General features: G+C 42.4%; 1 protein-coding gene across 1 annotated transcript in view; it reads left to right on the top strand.

The window, feature by feature from the left end:
• pex14 (peroxisomal biogenesis factor 14) overlaps window positions 1-14278 on the top strand; it is a 370669-nt gene that overhangs the window by 335703 nt on the left and 20688 nt on the right. Inside the window, exon 8 of the mRNA XM_072477722.1 lies at window positions 7748-7845. Within this exon, the coding sequence (XP_072333823.1) occupies window positions 7748-7845 (98 nt within the window). The remainder of the gene's footprint in view (window positions 1-7747; window positions 7846-14278) is intronic.

Below are 14278 nucleotides of genomic sequence, written 5' to 3'. Positions count from 1 at the left end.
GATTGGCACTTGAGAGTTTCCAAACTCCACTCCCAAAAACATGCTTTAAAATCTTCTCTCATAATTATGCTTTCTCTTCGCCATTTGCATTCCAAAATCCAGACCAGGTTTTCCAAATTACACTTTGAACAAATGTCCACTCTACTTTTAACAGCGAATCCAGTCCAGGATTTTACACCAACTCCAAAAGGATTTCTTTGTCTTGACTGCTGTGCAAACTGCTCATAATTGCTTTAACTTATGATTCCCAGACTGTATTAAAATGGCAGCAGGCATTTGATTTGCCTTTAAATGCTGCTTTCCCACTTTAAATCTGATTACTGCAATTGTCTCTTTAGCTCAGAACACTTTGTGAACTCTTACTTGAATTTTTCTGAACAACACCTTGATCTATGTTCACTTAACTCCAGTCATCTTAAAAATTTATTCTGTCCCAATTCCCTGATTTTCTGGACTGTAACCTGTACTTTAGGAAACCTACCTCTTTGTGGCTCCCATCCTGTCCAGTCTTTCTTCTGGCAGAGTTGAGAGATGTTCATTCCCTGAGGCCCTATCTCCAAACTACAATTAATTAGCTAAATGAAAACTTTAAAAGCTTCTCTACCTTACAAGGCCCATTGCTAAGCAACACCCTTTGGCTAATTTATTCTCCAAACTGTAGCCCCCTCAAAGCACAATAGAAATACAGTTGGAACTTAAATCCCAAAAATACAAACACCTTTGTCCAGCATGAATCTAACTATAGGGTTTACCCTTCTCGGCACTGAAACTTTAAATTAAACACACCTTATTTCTAATGTTTACCAATACAATATAAATCCCTTAAAAACAACATTGTTTTCCTAACAAGTCATTAGAACTGGGCTAGTACTTAATTATTCAAATTATTTATTTTGTTCTTTTGTCAATACCCGTCAAGAATCTAAGTAATTATGTGAATTTGTGGGCCGTGAAAAACCCTCGTAGTTAAATGAATTCCAGCGTTGCTGCTTCCCTTTGACATAACAGTAGATGCTGAAATGGACACATCACATTTTGACCTTTGACTCAGTCCACTTTATCGTTCTGTAATTGATTGCATTTCATGTGCAGCTTGGTTTTGTATTGTGCTACTTTTGTGTTCCATTGTGCCTTTCTTTAAATAAAAAAGGAAAGATGCACTCTTCATTTATTACCCCCAGTGCTACATGTAATCCCATTTATCCCATAGCCTGGAGATCCACTTAAGTATGCTTCTGTTTGTTGCCAAATGAAGTTTATCTTTGTTGTATTTGTTTTCAGTATCTATCTGAGGCAGGTTAATTTTTCAACGTTGGTGTAGGATTTATATTTAAAGCGCCAAACAATAGAATAACTTGGGGATTATGTAGAACACAGAAATAATACTGAGCTTTGCCAAATTGTATTCGGGTTCATTCCCTTTGTAGTCAACTGATTTTGTTTTTCCACCGGTTGGGTGTCTCAGTCCCACCAAGTTGGTTATCTTGTTCATAGCATGTGATCCATCAGGTTGTGACCCAGGTGAGTAAGGGAAAATTGTTTATTCATTCGATGACTTTCACATACATCAGAAGGAATCAGAATCAACAACTCTCATGGGGTTGTTGAATTCAAGTTTGTGATCTTACTCCTTCAGATTTCTGTAATGCTCTTCACTGCTTCACTTCCTTTTTTTTCATGCTGTTGGTACTAGTCACACTGGCATTTCTGCCCCAAATAAATCAAGACGATCTTCTAATATAGCCACTTGGCCCATTTATTAAGGTTTTCCTTCACAGAATCGAGGCCAAATTGTGTGTCAGGTACCAATTTAAACACCAGTATTAAATGTATTTCCATCAACCGACACTGGGCTGGCCAATGACTATGGTATTTCTTTGTGGACCACCGCTTAATCCCCCACTATCAACATCCTGGGGGTTACCATTGACCAAAATCTGATCTGGGCTAGCCGCATAAATACTGCGGCAACAAGAGGAGGTCAAAGGCTAGGAATCCTGCGGAGAGTAACTCACCTTCTGACTTCCCAAAGCCTGTCCACCATCTACAAGGCACAAGTCAGGAGTGTGAGGGAATACTCTCCACTTGCCTGGATAAGTGCAACTCCAACACCACAAAATGAAAATCACTTATTGTCACGAGTAGGCGTCAAATGAAGTTACTGTGAAAAGTTACTAGTCGCCACATTCCAGCGCCTGTTCGGGGAGGTTGGTACGGGAATTGAACCGTGCTGCTGGCCTGCCTTGATCTGCTTTAAAAGCCAGCGATTTAGCCCAGTGTGCTAAACCAGCCCCTATACCTGACACCATCCAGGACAAAGCAGCCCCTTCCACAAACATTCAATCCCTCCACCACCAACGAACAATGTGTGTGCCATCTGCAAGATGCACTGCAGGAACGCACCAAGGTTCTTTGGGCAGCACCTTCCAAACCCACGACCACTGCCATCTAGAAGGACAAGAGCAGCATTTTAAAAATCCACGATTTCCTGGCACCAATAATTTGTAAAATCCAAAAGGGGATTCTCTCCAGGATGTGTAGATTAATTACTCTGGGAAGATAAGGAAATATGTTGGAGCACTGTTTGCTGGTCTTCAGAGGAAAGCTTCTTCAATATATTTAGTATTGGGAGAATCAGATTCTAGAATTCTCCCCCCCCCCAAACACTTCATTTCACTACCTGTCAAAAGCTTCCTCAAAACCCATGTCTTTGCCCCCAACTCCTCTTCCATTGATGAGTACCCAGGAATGTTTTACTATTATGTGGTTATGTCCTCTTTTCCTTCCTCCTCCTCTTGCTTTAATTCACCACCTTAAGAATCATAGACTAATACAACACAGAAGCAGATCACTCGGCCCATCCTGTTTTCCTGTTTGTGCCAGCCCTTTGAAGCGCCTTGGGCTACATTGAAGACACTATCTCATTGCTAGTGTTATGTAAACCTGATTTCAGCCATCTGCTACATAGACCATGTCATTTGGCTATCCTACAGTCATCTCAAACGAGGGTGTTTGCAGCCCTAGGTCTTAGCATCTCCCAACATTCATCAAATTTCATTAATCCCATTTCATGAACAAAGCTTGACGGGGAACACTGTGCAATATTTTAATCTGGATAATCCACAGTCTTTCACTGCAGGAGGCCTTATGGGCATTAATCTAGATTATACCTTTTATTAACATGACTGGATAAATTACAAGGTAAATAAACAATGAAGGGGCACGGTTTGGTTTAAATATCCTACAACTGACTTAAAATAATTCGCTTGCTATTTATTTTATAGGGTTTGTGCACGCGCGGAATTTATTGCAAAACATTTTTGAAGAATTGCCACTTAGTTGAATGAGCGTGGTTTAGTTCATGCTCGTTTAATGGTCATTGAGTGATATTGCCCAATTAGTGTCAGTTAGTGACGAATAATGTGTGGTCTCATGTTAAGATCTCTTATCAACTAGGAACTTGCCTGAGAAGCACCTCTCACAAAGGCCCTCGGCAGCTGTTGGAGAGATGGATATCCTATTTGTCTCTATTGGATTTAAAGCAGACCCGTAAATGATGAGGACATATTTTAATCTGCTGCGCCATCCCATTCCTCCATGAATTTAATTCATTTCTAAAATTAAAGGCAATAAAAGAAAATCCATTTTATCGGCTTCTAAAAATATTCCGTATTTTATACCAGCTTATGGTATTATATTCTTCTGCAGCGGATCTTGCAGAAGAGTAATTGAAAAGTGTGACTGACACGTTTGAAGAAGTTAGTGTAATGATTTAATAGTTGAGGATCAAATCCAAGTGGCTATGGTACAAGGTGTATTTGACAAGTGTTTTATAAAACTTGCAAAGAATTTACCTGCGGTGTTACGCACTTTATTTGAAAAAGTCTAAGATACAAAATGTACAGATTGTAGGCGGTCAGATCAGTGCAGTTTTTAATTCTTCGATTAGCTCATTTGTATGTTGGTGACTATCTTAAGAGGCACCACTACCTTAAAGAAGCATTGAACAGATAGAAAGCTACATCCAACATTATCAAGACCGAATGTGGAATTTCTGAACATGGGAGCTACAGTTATGTTCTTCTTTTGGGGGGGGGGAAAAGTTGTACAAATCCATTTTTTTTTTCTATTTAACATTGATCTTCATGCACCATAGTCATTTTGACTTCTGCCTAGTACTTTTGCCACTTTGTCAAATTCAATATTAACTTCTCACCCAGCACGTGATGGTCAGTTAACATCAAAAAATTGTCAGAAAGTGTGATGATAGTACTGTGTTTCTAGTTGAAAAAGATTTCCAATTCCTGTTCCTGAAATGCCTGATGTTTTTTTTTAAGTAAATATATTTCACTTGGCGCATGTCAATAATTGGAATTAATGTGAAAGCCACGGAAATATTGTCATTGGTTAGTGGTGGAGCTTCTTCAAATTAGTTCTAATCATGGTGCTGACTAATTATTTATTGGTCAGAGCAATGACCAGCGAAAGAGGAGACCAGCCTTCACTGTACACCCAAACTTCATGCTTACTTACTGGGTTCTGTCGTAGAGGTAGATAGGTTCTTGATTGATATGGGTAAGGGGATCAGGGGTTATGGGGAGAAGGCAGGAGAATGGGGATGAGAAAGATATCAGCCATGATTGAATGGTGGAGCAGACTAGGTGGGCCGAGTGGCCTGATTCTGCTTCTATGTCTTACGGTCTTATACACAAGAAATCCCTCTAAAACTTGGGAGTAGGATTAGGCCATTCGGCCCCTCGAGCCATAGATTGCAGCCGATCATCTACCTCAGCGCTACTTTCCTGCACTATGCACTATTCCCATATCCCTCGATGTCATTTGTATCTAGAAATCTATTGATTTAAATCTTGAACACTGTTACAGACACCTGGTCATCAGTGGCAAAGAGACTGGACCAGATGCCATAATTTATTAAAGTTTTAATGCAGTGCAGAAAGATCGATTTGTTCCAGCAGTGATAATATAAGAAATAGGGCTTGGTTATATTATAAAAGAACGTTATTAAAAGAAAATAAAACAATATTTAAACTTTTACTTCAGCTCTCGCAATTTCTTAACCTTAATACACTAGTTCCTATTAAGCAACATTTTACATGATCATGCGGCTCTTGTTCCACTTACACAAACAAGAAAAGGCAACACTTGCATTTACGAAGCAATTTTTCTTCTGTTAGGGCATTTGTTCAGAACCCTTTTCAAAATGGTGGCATCTTTCATGGCTTCTCTAATCGATTTCTACAGCCTTCTCCCTGTAACTGTTCAAACCGTGGGCCGCACGGTAGCATAGTGGTTAGCACAGTTGCTTCACAGCTCCATGGTCCCAGGTTCGATTCCCGGCTTGGGTCACTGTCTGTGCGGAGTCTGCACGTTCTCCCCATGTCTGCGTGGGTTTCCTCCGGGCGCTCCGGTTTCTTCGCACAGTCCAAAGATGTGCAGGGTTAGGTGGATTGGCCATGCTAAATTGCCCTTAGGTTAGGTGGGGTCACTGGGTTACAGGGATAGGGTGGAGGTGTGGGCTTAAGTGGAGTGCTCTTTCCAAGAGCCAGTGCAGACTCGATGGGCCGAATGGCCTCCTTCACTGTAAATTCTATGAAAACAGCATTCTTTCTCTCCTGTGCTCTCACTCACTCTCTCTCTCTCTTTCTCTCTCTCTAAGCTTCGCCCAACCCGCAAACGAAGATTCTCCCCTGAGGTGGCCAAATTTGAATCCATTCTCATTATCTTGACTGTCTGATTTCCCACTCCCATTATTACAAAAGAACAGGGCTATGCCATTCAAATGCTGGCTGCACCGGGGCACCCTGAGTATTCGTGCTGACAAGGTTATGTCTCAATGGGGCACGGTAATTCAGGCTGTGGACATCTCCCTCTGACTCTGCTGCTAGTAGTCTCTTCCCTCAAAATTGCCTGCTACATCTTGGACCCCATTTCCGGACCCAAGTTCCTAATATCTTATTGTCCAAAATGTTAGGTGGGGTTACTGGGTTACGGGCGTAGGGTGGAGGTGTAGGCTTAGGTAGGGTGCTCTTTCCAAGGGCCGGTGCAGACTCAATGGGCCGAATGGCCTCCTTCTGCACTGTAAATTCTATTTAACTCTAATTGCTCAATAATTGAGCTACCAGGGCCCTCAGGGGTAGAAAATTCCACAGGTTCACCACCCTCTGAGTGAAGAAATCCTCTTCACCTCAGTCCCAAATGGCCTGCCTCTTATTCTGAGACTGTGCCTTCTGCTTCTAGACTCACTAGCCAGGGGAAATGTTTTATCTACATCTATCCTGTCAAACTCTTTTAAGAATTTTAAGTTTCAGTGTGATCACCTCTCATTCTTTAAAACTTGAGAGAATGCAGGCCAAATTTCCCCAATCTCTCCTCGTAAGCCAATCCTGCCAACCCCGGGATTGGTCTGGTGACCCTCCATTGCATTCCCCCCATGGCACTTAAGTCCTTCCTTGGGTAAGGAGACTAAAACTGTACACAATAGTCCAGGTGTGGTCTCACCAAGGCTCTACATAATTGCAGCAAGACATCTTTACTCTTGCACTCAAATCCTGTTGCGCTGAAGGCCAACATTCCATTTGCTTTCCTAATTGCCGGCTGTATCTGCCTGCTGGCTTTTAGTGACTCATGCACAAGAACACCCAGGTCCTCATGGGCACCAACTCTTCCCAACAGCTCACCATTTAAGAAATACTCTGCCTGTGCTTCTCTACCAAAGCGAATAACTTCACACCTATTCGCGTTATATTCCATCTACCATGTGCATGCCCATTCGCTTACTTTGTCCAAGTCCCCTTGAAGTCTCCTTACGTCCTCCTCACAACTTAATTTTCGTCTAGTTTTGCATCATCAAATATGATGTTGGGCCCCAACTCCAAATCATTTGTGTAGATCGTGAAAAGCTGTAGCCCCAACACTGGTCCTCGTGGTATCCAGCCTGCCATTCAGTTCTCTTTTCCGACTGTTACCCAATTCTCAATCCATGCCAGTCTATTACCCTAAGAGGTTTTTGACCTATGTCTTTGTTTTTTGCGAGCTTGCATTCTTATTTTCCTTTTCTTTATCAAACGGCAACGGCGCGGGTTCAATTCCCCCACCGGCTGCGGTTATTCATGAAGGCCCCGCCTTCACAACTTTCTCCCTCGCCTGAGGTTAACCCTTAGGTTCAGTCACCACCGGTTAGCGTTCTCTCAAAGGAGAAAGAGCAGCCTGTGGTCCTCTGGGACTGGAATGACATTTACATTTTATATTTATTGTATCTTAGCGGAATGTACATTTGTTTTAACCATGTAATACTTACTTCAATACTAGTTTTGTCTGTCTACTCTCAATTTTTAGTGTATTTTCCCAATCCACGATGGCCAACTCACCCCTCAAACATTGTTTTCTTTGTACAGATGTAAGGCCCTAGTTCCGGAATTTTTACCGGATATATATACCTTGTTATGTTTAATTTTTAGTTCAGTTTTGTCATTGTGAAGCTAATGCGATATTTGTTAAATTGTCTTCTCAATGTTTAATCCATCTGCCTGAATATATAGGAGATAAAAGCAAGCTGGAAAAGCCTAATCCAAACTTGTGAAGGGGAAAAAAGATGAATGGTGTATCTTTTCAGTTGTTGTGGGTGATGCATGAAAGAAGATTCATGTTTGGTGGTGTGAAAGGTTAGGTAGTGAGAAAACGATAATTACTGTGGAGCAAAACTGACTTGATTTATTTTCTTGCACAGTGACACAGCTACAAACAAATCTTACCACAGTGCAGGAGCTTCTGGAGCAGCAGCAAGAGAGGTTGCAGGAGCTGTCTCAAGAACTGACCAGTACCAAGGTAATTGTTACTACAAAGACAGAATGTTTCAAAAAAATGTCTCGGCCCAGTTATCCAAGTGAATCCGTGGTGTCAAATATAAGAAATACAAGCTGGAATAGGCCATGTAGGCCGTCATGCCGACTCAGCCAACAGTTGTAGAATATACTCTTCATTAGCAAAGTGATAATGAAACTCATGCAATGGGACAACATAACCAACTGCATTGTTCAACTTCTACTTGTAATACCATAATTTTGCACCCAGTTAATTTGTTTCTCACTTTAGATTAGGGCAGCACGGTAGCACAGTGGGTATCACTGTTGCTTCACAGCTCCAGGGTCCCAGGTTCGATTCCCGGCTTGGGCCACTGTCTGTGCAGAGTCTGCACGTTCTCCCTGTGTCTGCGTGGGTTTCCTCCGGGTGCTCCGGTTTCCTCCCATATTTCAAAGATGTGCTGTGAGGTGAATTGGACATTCTGAATTCTCCCTCAGTGTACCCGAACAGGCGCCAGAATATGGCGGCTAGGGGCTTTTCACAGTAACTTCATTCCAGTGTTAATGTAAGCCTATTTGTAACAATAAAGATTATTATTACAAGCATGTAACTACCTGAAATACATGCTTCAAATCAGTATGTAGCAACCACCAAATTGAGGTGCAGCTGTCTTTTCTTTTCTTTGCAAACAATTAGCAGGTTAAATGTCTCATTGCATCCAGAACATTCCCTTTGTAGCTTGTGCAAGGAAGAATTTCAGAAAATGACACACACAATCACCAGAGTTTCTAGCTACAAGGGAGTCCTGAAAATCTGCTCTGAGTCCGTTTCCGTTAGCTTTCCGACACAGCTACATTTTCAACCTGATCAGCGACAGCACGATAAAATGCTGCCAGGGCGATGTTTCGTATCCGAGAATAACACCAAGGATAGCAAATAGGGCTAACTCTTGGTAGGGTTGGAGTATTAGACTGTAAACCAGTGAACTGTAGCATGGTGGTTAGCGCAATTGCTTCACAGCTCCAGGGTTCCAGGTTCGATTCCGGCTAGGGTCACTGTCTGTGCGGAGTCTGCACATCCTCCCCGTGTGTGCGTGGGTTTCCTCCGGGTGCTCCGGTTTCCTCCCACAGTCCAAAGATGTGCAGGTTAGGTGGATTGGCCATGCTAAATTGCCCCTTAGTGTCCAAAATTACCCTTAGTGTTGGGTGGGGTTACTGGGTTATGGGGATAGGGTGGATGCGTTGACCTTGGGTGGGGTGCTCTTTCAAAGAGCCGGTGCAGACTCGATGGGCCGAATGGTCTCCTTCGGCACTGTAAATTCTATGATTATATGATTAACCCTATGAGACCGTCTTTATCAGATAATAAGTTGGGTGTCTTTCTATATAATTGAATTAGAGTATCTTTAGTTTGAGTGGAAGATTTTTTTAAAGTGCCAAGACTGGTGCCATCTCCTATGTTTCCTTCACCCTTCATGTCAGTGTTCACGATTCTTAAAAGCCCAGACAGGTAAAGCAAAGACTTCTGTTTCTGTCAGATCAAGATCAGCTATATCTGTGATTTTGCGGCTTTTCCTCCATTCACACCCCCTCCCCCAAACGCTGACCTGCCCTAAAATATTGGTCACGTGAGTGGGATGCCAGGCGGTAGGCTGGCATCGGTGGAATTTCACCCTAGGAAGAGTTGGTGTAACGTGGGGGGGGGGGGGGGGGGGGGGGGCTGCTGGGTGCTGGTGAGCAGGGAGACGTTGACCTAATATGGTCAACGTAAATTGTAGCACTCAGTCATCTGAGTCAGGAAGTTTAAAACCCCACGCCAGACACTTCAGCAGCAAAACCTAAGCTGACACACCACTGCAGCAACTGAGGGAGTGCTACACTGCCGCGTAACATGCTAATCTGAGGTCCTGTCTGCTCTCTCAGATGGACATACTGTTTCCTGGAGGAGCAGGAGAATTCTCCCCAGTGTCCTGGTAAATATTAATCCCTCAACCAACATCGCTAAAGCAGATTATCTAGTTATTACCACATTCGTGTTTGTGGGAGCTTGCTGTGCACAAATTGGTTGCCACATTTCGTGCAATACAAAAATGAAAATGCACAAGCCTAGTCTGTGTACTCTCTAATAAATAGGCAAAGTATCCCAGAAAAAGCATTTAAAGTTATGTGAACGACTTCGACAAAAGGGTTTCTATTCTCCACAAGAACAAGTTTGAAGGTTATAAGAACAGATCTAGGTCAAATTCAACAGATGGTGTTGGTTCTGTATTTTCAGGACTATTGGTGCTTCACCGCTGGTGAATTAACCAGTGAGGGCTGCTTGGTTATCTTAATATTCTGAAGTTTTGCTTGATTATTTGTGAGAGTTGATAAATCTTATAAAAATCCTGTGCTAGTTAAGATTCTTGAGTACCTGGGTTCTATCTGTGATTGGGCAGATTCTACCTGGTCTCTGCAGGAAATGGATTTAATAAACTAAATGGCCTTTTCTCATTCCCTGTTTCACTTTTATCTGTACTTGTGCTGTGTTTAGGACTAGCAAAGACAATCATGATGTTTCACCAAGCTGGATTAGCAAATGCTAATATTGCAAAAGTTCTATTGACTTTGAAGCTTTATTAACATCAGAAAAATGAGCATATATTTTACATGATGTTGGCCATCACACAGAATACTGAATCTACAACGAGGCAGAGAAGCTGGAGATGCTTCACAGGGACCTCACCAACCTAACACTAATCTAGCATGTTGGAGTCGTGTTACATAAAGTATTTGCATCAAAAAGAACATTTTAAAGAATTTTCCCAGTTTTACAGTGATTTTAATTGCAATGGAAAATTGCATTTTCTAGGTTAATCGCAATGTGATTTTTTTTCTGATTTAACGCTCGTGAGTTAATGTCTGGAAGTGGGGACTTTATTTGGAAGCCACCGTGACCTGTAATTAAACTAAACTAGATATAAGTAATATCTCCCAACTCCATCCCCACTTCAGTCTATCTTCTGACTAAATACATATCCATGCTTTTGTTATCTTCAGGCTCAACTATTGCATTACTCTCCTGGTCAGCCTCGCATAAACTCCCATAAACTTTATTTCGTCCAAAAGTCTTGTTGCTTATTTCCTTTTTATCTCAGCCATTCTTCTTCCAGTGCCACCCATTGCTGGATCATTTGAATGCACTCTCACCTTTGAGTCACAAGGTTCCAAGTTCCAGTCCCACTGCAAGCCTTAAACAAAAAAGAAAATACTCCAGCGCAGTACTGAGGGAATGCTGCAGTGTCTGAGGTGCCATCTTTCGCATGCTCCCTTTCAGGTGATCGTAAAAGATTCTATGACTCTATTTTGAAGAGGCCAATATTTAACCTTCGGTCAACATATCAAAAAGCAATTATCTGGTCTTCATGTTTTTCTTATTCCTCCGTGCCTTTGCTCTACTGGCCTTCCAACCCTCCGAGCTCCATGTTCCTCAAAGTCTCGCTCATTCTGCACTCCCTTTGTCCCACTATTGAGGCTTTAAACATTGAGAATTCCATCCCTAAACCTCCCCGTCCCCACCCCTCTCTCCTTTTAGGTCCCTCCCTAAAACCCACCACTTCAACCGAGTGTCTGGGGCTCAGGAGCCACTACATATCGTGCATATCCAACTCTGGCAAATCATGAGGATTATTTCTGTAACATTCAGACCAACACCATTCTAGTGGCTTCCTGTGCCACCACACATTGGGCCCCCTGGTGTGTGCAGGGAAACATCCTCATCCAAGTACACCACTGGTTGACTGCGGGTGAAGCACTCCTGTTGACAAAGGACCTCAAAAAAAAGTTTGAAATCCCAGTCTTTATTGGAACCCACTCCACACCCTACGAACTGACGAAAGCCCTGCCTCTCGATGCGCGTCTCCTGGTTGAGTGAATATATCAATGATCTGGTAACCGAGCCAGTAGTGATGTCCCACGTTTCAATCTTCCACCAAAAATATGGACAACCGTCACCGGTGGAATGTGAGGCACAGCACAAATTGTGACTGGCCATCCAAGTCAGACCATCACCCACACACCAAACTTCAACCATGAGAGATCCATTACCGATGATGTCACAGCCAGTGACACGACATCAGCTGATGCTGTTGAATGGCTTTTTAACCTCGACCTCAACCCCAAACTGCTTCTCTGCCCTTATGAAATAAACAAAAAACACCTCCCGTATCTTCAGATAATTTCTGTCTGATAATGCCGCTCTACAATTGCACACTATTGTTAAAACTGTGCCAGGGTTAGCACTGTTGCTTCACCGCACCAGGTTCGATTCCCGGCTTGGGTCACAGTCTGAGCGGAGTCTCCCCGTGTCTGCGTGGGTTTCCTACAAGTCCCAAAAGACGTGCTGTTAGGTAATTTGGACATTCTGAATTCTCCCTCTGTGTACCCGAACAGGCGCCGGAATGTGGCGACTCGGGGCTTTTCCCAGTAACTTCATTGCAGTGTCAGTGTAAGCCTGCTTGTGACAATAAAGATTATTAAATTTAAAAAAGGGATTGGGTATTAACATTCATAATTTCAAGTACTTAAAGCAAATAGATCAGCAACTGGGAGCTAGAATGGACCCCCAATAAATAAGACTCATTTTGCTGGAGAAAACGGTCTTCGGGTGTCTGTGCTCTATCTGTTGAACGTTCTCAATTAAAGTGACTCCCTGTGATTGGTTATAAAGAGAAATAGGAACCACTAATCGTTGAAGCTTGACATCCTTAGAAAAATTATGTTTTGTTAAGTGGGAAAATACGTTTTATATTTTGAATGAACAAATGTTCTTCTAAAATCAACAAACGTTTATTTCAGTGATGTTTGTCTGAATCAACTTTAGTGCCTCATTTGCCCAGTATTCTTACAAACCTGGAAGAACACAGAACTCTTCAATTCCTTTCAAACCATCAGAAAGCATCAAAGAGCGCCTCTGATGTGTTGCTGCAATCCGTCAGCCTACAAATCTGTGCATTTTTCTACTGCTTGAATGTAAGAAACAATGAGCGAAGCCAAAAACTTGAGAGTCTGAATGTGAAAGAAAATTATAAAGCTGTGGTGCACGTCATTATTGGTTCCTTACTAACTGTCCACATGATTGCGAGGAAGACAGACCTCCCTTGAAGATCCCACTACAAACACACACTTCCATCAGTTTCATTTTTGCTGACGTTATGCTGTGGGCTGAGAGTTTGTGTTCAGTGGAGGACTGAAGACACTCACCACTGATCTCGGAAGTGCAAACCGACCTAATTTGATGGTGGAGTGAAATTCCACAAGGAAGGAGGATTGCTTCTCTGAGCTTCAGTGGTGGTTCTGCAGCGTTCCCCAATGCAGGCGAAAATGGCAGATCGCATAGTGCAGCGAATAGAAGGCATGCCCACAGGATGTATCAAAATTAAACTGCTGCAGCATCTGTCAAAGTAGCTTCATTTCATTGGAACAAACGATTAAAGCAGATACATTTGAGCAGATTTTTTTTTTAAATCCTGTTTATACATTTTTTAAAAGTCTGATAAATGATGCCCATCTAAATTTATAGACATTTTTATGGAGTCAAATAAATGGTGTCACAATCTTTTAAATTAAATGATTTAACAACTGTAATCCCTCCCACAGCCATTTTAGGACTAGAAATGCCTTCCAGTACTGTTCCCCTCACTGGCCCAAACTTTTTAATTATCAGCAAAGTGACTCCAGAGGCTCTTTTCTCCTGGAAACACCAGGAGTGAAATATTTTGTTATTAGCGAGCAATCAGCTCAAATTCCCGCCAATGATACTTCTTCCCTTCAAATCTTGAGGCCGGTGATTGCAGTCGCAGAGCCTCTGGAGCAGTACAGAATGGCCCCGTGCCACGTAGAGATTGATGTGCTACAGTCCCTTTGTCCTGAGGTTGCCGTGCCTCACACCAAGGCAACGATGACGAACTCGGTTAAAATTCATTCATGGGATGTGGGCGTCACCGGTTGGGCCGGCGCTCATTGCCCACTAGGCCATTTCGGAGTGCACTCACGAGTCAAACGCATTGCTGCATCTCTGGAGTCACATGTAGGTCAGACCAGGTAAGGATGGCAGATTTCCTTCCCGAAAGGACATTAATCAACCAGATGGGATTTTACAACAATCGACAACACTGCCAGCTTTATTAGCACTGCAAAACTTGGACATTTGCATTCATGTGTCCCATAAATGTGAGATGTGCACTGCCTTGATAACCTTGAATTAGTTCTGAGTTGCCTCGCACCTTGGAGAGATCACTGAGCATTTGTGCTATCCATTGATTTGTTATGTCTGTAACTGGTTGTCCAAAATTAAGCTGACTTAATTTTTTTTAAATTTAGAGTATCAAATTCATTTTTTCCAATTAAGGTTCAATTTAGCTTGGCCAATCTACCCCCCTTGCACATCTTTGGGTTGTGGGGGCGAAACCCACGCAAAC

Source organism: Scyliorhinus torazame, chromosome 16 (assembly GCF_047496885.1).
Source record: "Scyliorhinus torazame isolate Kashiwa2021f chromosome 16, sScyTor2.1, whole genome shotgun sequence".
NCBI classification, from domain to species: Eukaryota; Metazoa; Chordata; class Chondrichthyes; order Carcharhiniformes; family Scyliorhinidae; genus Scyliorhinus; species Scyliorhinus torazame.
The sequence above is the reverse complement of the archived record's forward strand: the minus strand, read 5'-3'. Positions and strand labels throughout refer to the sequence as shown.